Source organism: Galeopterus variegatus, unplaced genomic scaffold (genome assembly GCF_000696425.1).
Source record: "Galeopterus variegatus unplaced genomic scaffold, G_variegatus-3.0.2 Scaffold161, whole genome shotgun sequence".
NCBI classification, from domain to species: Eukaryota; Metazoa; Chordata; class Mammalia; order Dermoptera; family Cynocephalidae; genus Galeopterus; species Galeopterus variegatus.
The window spans coordinates 926,205-930,884 of NW_007726272.1; the positions used below are offsets into that span (position 1 = coordinate 926,205).

Below are 4,680 nucleotides of genomic sequence, written 5' to 3' on the forward strand. Positions count from 1 at the left end.
TACTTCATATTGCAAGCTCCTGAGTGCAAGGAGCATTTTGATGTTCTCATTAGCGGCAGGAAAGTGAGGGTAAGGTAAAGGGTGAATGTATCAATTGTATCTGTTCCTTTTTATCAGGGAATATGTTTCTCCAGAAGGCCCATCATGAGTTTCCATTTTTAGCTCATTGCTCAGAACTCACACGGGCTCCCCAGCTGCAGGGGAGTCTGGTTAAGTGAATATTTTTCACTGTGCCCTGGAGAAAGTCAGGGAAGGTGTTGAGTGGACCTTGGGTAAGGAACCAGCAGCTTCCGCCTATGCTGTGGGAACTAATCTTGGCCACACAGGACGATGTTCTGCTGCTCCCTGGAGCATGTGGGAGACTGGGGACCTCCAGCCTGGGGGCCTCCTGCAGCTGGTTCTGCTCCATGCCCAGTGTGTGGAATTCTGTAGGAGAGGTCTTGCCTCTGGATCCCAACGGGAGACATGGTATAGGTTCCTATCACTCTGGGATTCCTAAACCCATGCGAGGGGGTGGAGAATCCACTGTTTCCCTCCCTTCCCATCAGGTTTCTCCCTTGGGAGGAAGGTGGGCAGAGCCGCTTCTCAGAGACCTACAGCAGCACCCAAAACCTATTATTGCTCACCCCCTGCTCTCCTCCCCCTCCCCCTGCACCCCACCTGTCTGAAAAGTCGAGCTCTGCCTGGTCACATGTGATCTTTGATCAGTCACGTGGTGGCATGGGGACCAGTGACATCTCAATCCTACCCACTTCTCTCTATCTCCAGGCCTCCTACCTCAGTCCAGGCAGCCTCTCACAGGACCTCCATCCTGGGCTCCCAACTCCTGCCCCCTCCAACCCATTCCTTGCACAGCAGCCAGAGGGGTGATTTTAAGTATTAAGTGAGATCTTGACACTCCTCCCACTGGCTCCCTTGATGGCTTCCCAGAAATTAACATCTCAATTCCTGAAATCCTCTATCCCTCTGAAATCCTCTATCCCATAACCCGGCCCCTGAGATTATTCCAGTTTCCCTTTCTCTTCTCCTCTCCCAATGGCTTCCTGTCTGCTCCTCCTCTGACCTCAGGGCCTTTGCACCTGCTGTTTGCTCTTCCTGATGCATCATTCCCACTCCTCCATGCATCTCTGCTTCTGATGATTCAGGTCTCTTTCTGTCTCCTCCTTAGAGAATTCTTCCCCACCTACCCTGCTGGGTCGTCCCCACCCACTCACATCACCCTGATTGTTTTCACTGCAGCACTTATTACAGTTGGAAACAATCCAGTTTCTTCATGTGTGTTCTCTCCCCTCTGTTACAACACAGTCTGCATGAGAGCAGGGACCCCTTCTGTGTAGTTCATTGTGCTACCCCCAGCACTTCGATTGAGCATGACTCAGAGAAGGGGCTCCATAAATTCTGGTGGGATGGGTCAGTGAGTCCTTCTCCTTTCTGAGCTCCTAGGTGCCTTGGCATCCCAACATCCAGACCTCAACACTTCCTGCTTCCTGCTCGCTCCTGCTGTTTGTGACACAACAGGCTAGTGACCAATCGTTACTCTTCCTCAGTCTCTTCCAGGAGCGCTCTGAGCATCTCCCTCCCTGTCTTCTCTTCCACTCTGCTTAGGTCACCATGACAGTTGTAAAGGCCCACAGCTGCGTGGCAGGGTGGCCTGGGGCTTACCTGGCTCTGACCAGTTTCCAAAGCTTTCCCCCCATTTGGAGAGCTCCAAAGAGGGGTTTCATGTTTATTCATAGATGATACTAAGGGATAGTGTTCTGAGTGCTTTACATTTGTCAAGTTTTCTTAACCCGTGCAACAGACCTGCAAGATACACAACAATAATGCACCCATCTGCAGATGAGGAAACAGAGGGTCAGAGTGGTTAAGTAATTTGCTCAAGTGCACATAGTAGGAACTGGAAAAGCCTGGATGTGAACTCAGGACAGAAGCTACATCTACAGCAGTTGATACATCGTATCTGAAATGACAGTGGAGTTTTACTGTTTCTTATTGTAATTTGGGAAGGCTTGGGCAGTTTATGGAGATTATGGGAAGGGGTGTTAACTCCCACTTCCAATCACAGTTTGTTCCCAGGACCCTACCTTATCCTCCTTTCTCTACATGGGCCCTGCATCTCCAAATGCATTAGCCAAGGGATCTCACAGCCCCCATCAAGGGAGAAGGGAGGCAGAAGCCCACTAAACACACAGGAAGCACCCAGGCCCGGAAAAAAGACCAGATAGTGGCAAAGCTAGATGCAAGTCACCTCTGCTCAGGATCTACATACAGCTGCAGGGAGAATACACTCTTTCCCGCTGCTCCCTACAGGTGGCCCTGGAGTGTCTATACCATCGCGAGAAGAGGATCGGGATTGATTTGGTGCATGACAATGTGGAGAAAAATCTTATTCAGGTAAGGTGTCTCCCAGGTCTGCCCAGCTCCTGAAGGAGGAAGGGAGGGCCAGCTGGTCAGAGAGGTTTCTAAGCTGCCAATCGGGAGCAGAAGCCATACATGTCACCCCCAGGGGAAAATTAGGGCTCAGACAACATGGGTGGGGGCCTAGGTTGCAGTTTAGGAATGGGGAGAAATGGAGTCATTTGGTCCTCAGTCTTTTCATCTTCAAAGTGGGCATAATAATAATACCACCAATAACAATCATAAAAGCTAGTGTTTATTGAGCACCTAATATATTCACCATACCACTTCATATACATTATTTAATTAAATGATAAAAATAATCTGTAGGTGAGCACTTGGCACATAGTAGGTGCTAATTTTTTTTAAGCTGGAAGCATATAAAAAGGAAAGAAAGTAGAGCAAGAAAACATGCAGCTTCCACACTTAACCTCAGCCGTCTGGCCCTGGGATCATGGGATTGAGGCAGGAACCCCACCCTGACATTTCACTTGCGGGGTTGAGGGTAGGGAGAGAGAGGCAAGGTGAAGAAAGCATTATGAGTTTCTAAGGAGCATCCCTTTTTCTGACATTTTTCATTTCAGGAAGTAGATTTGCTAAAATGTTGCCAAGAACGGATGAGAAAATTAGCTCAAAGAATTGATATTCAGATGCGGTAAGGGCTTCTTTCTCTTCTCTCTCCTTGGGGTTTGTTCTGGGACTCCCAGATTTCTAAGGGCAAGCCGGAGGGGCCTGCTTGTCTCTGGGCTGTTCTTCTGGTCAGGGGTGTGCCGGTAAATGTTTAGCAACCAGCTCTCCAGAAAAACATGAGTCTTGATTTGTAGATTGGTCATTTGCTGTGGTGTAAATGCTACAACAGTGGCTGATTTCAGGCTAGCAATATGATGTTGCTGAGATGTGCACTTTTGATGCTCCTGAGCCAGCACATCATAGATTGCGCTGTTTGCAATGAGGGCTCTTTTATCTGTGGTTTCCCCATGTGGTTTCTGAACCTTGGGAAATGACGCGAGGGCGGGGGGTGATATTAGGCAGCAAGGCCAGGGGCTGGGGCATCTCTAGAAGGGACTTGGTGAACCCCTTAAGTCAGGAGTCTTCACAAGGAATCAGCTTTTTGTTCTTGGAATATTAGGCAACCGGTATCCTGACGAGCCAGGAGTCCCCTCTCATAATTAAAGGGAGGTTGGAGTTTTATGGTGCTTGGGGCCTATAACTAAGCCCTTGTCACCCAGTTCCTTGGAGGCAGCCTCCCCACCTGGCTCTGGAATGGGGCACTGAACTTTAACTCTTTCAGGGCTGCTCTGCTAGTTTCCCTCTTCATTTACTCTTGACACAGAGACACAGATGGCCAGGGGCGTCCGGCCACCTTGTCAGAGCTGCCTTTCCTGCTGTACAATGGACACAGGCAGCCTGGGTGGGACGCTAAAGTGTCAGGCAGCTTGCAAATCAGCGCCTGGAGCTCCGTGTCCTGTTTGCTGTGCCCCAGGAACAGCAGTCACTTCCCCCTCCAGTTGCTCTTTGACTCCCCGAGGGGGTTATAATTGGGCTCCGGGGAAAAGAGGGGATCACCCAGGACAAAATGGCATCGAGGGCCATGTTGAAAAGGAAGAAGACACTACAGAAGAGTCTTTGACCTAAAGATGAAAGGGTGTGGTTGGGGCAGACAAATTGGGGCAACCCAGGTAGACATCAGAGGTGAAGTGTTCAAAGGAGGTATTAAGACAGCAGGGCCCAAAATGGCAGTTGAAAGGATAAATGCAGGGTTGAATTCAATCATTTTGTGTCTCTGTCCTGATTTCTGACATTCCACCTACCACCTGGACGATTGGTTACCAACTGTCTGTCTATAAGTTAATTTGCTTTAAAAAATCTTAAACAGTCGTATTTAAACCAGCAAGTTTTAACACAGGGAGAACTTTGGGCTGGCCGATGTCTTTTTTTAATTGTATTTTTCTTGCATTTATTTTTTAAAACTTTTATTTTTAATTGACAGATTAAAGTTGTATGTATTTATCATATACAACGTAATGTTTTGAAATATGTGCACATTGTGGGATGGCTAAATAAGCTAGTTAACATGTGCATTACCTCACATAGTTATTTTTTGTGGTGAAACCACATAAAATCTACTCTCAGTGATTTTCAAGAGTACAATGCATGGTTCTTAACTGTAGTCACTATGTTTTACAATAGATCTCTTGACTTATTCCTCCCTGTCTGAATGAATATTTTTTTTTTTTTCCTTTTTGTCTTTTTCCGTGTCCGGCAACGGATCGCAACCCTCAG

General features: G+C 47.8%; 1 protein-coding gene across 1 annotated transcript in view; it reads left to right on the plus strand.

The window, feature by feature from the left end:
• Window positions 1–4,680, plus strand: part of TEKT5 (tektin 5) — a 15,583-nt gene that overhangs the window by 1,614 nt on the left and 9,289 nt on the right. Inside the window, exons 3-4 of the mRNA XM_008593818.1 lie at window positions 2,311–2,394; window positions 2,982–3,052. Of these exons, the coding sequence (XP_008592040.1) occupies window positions 2,311–2,394; window positions 2,982–3,052 (155 nt within the window). The remainder of the gene's footprint in view (window positions 1–2,310; window positions 2,395–2,981; window positions 3,053–4,680) is intronic.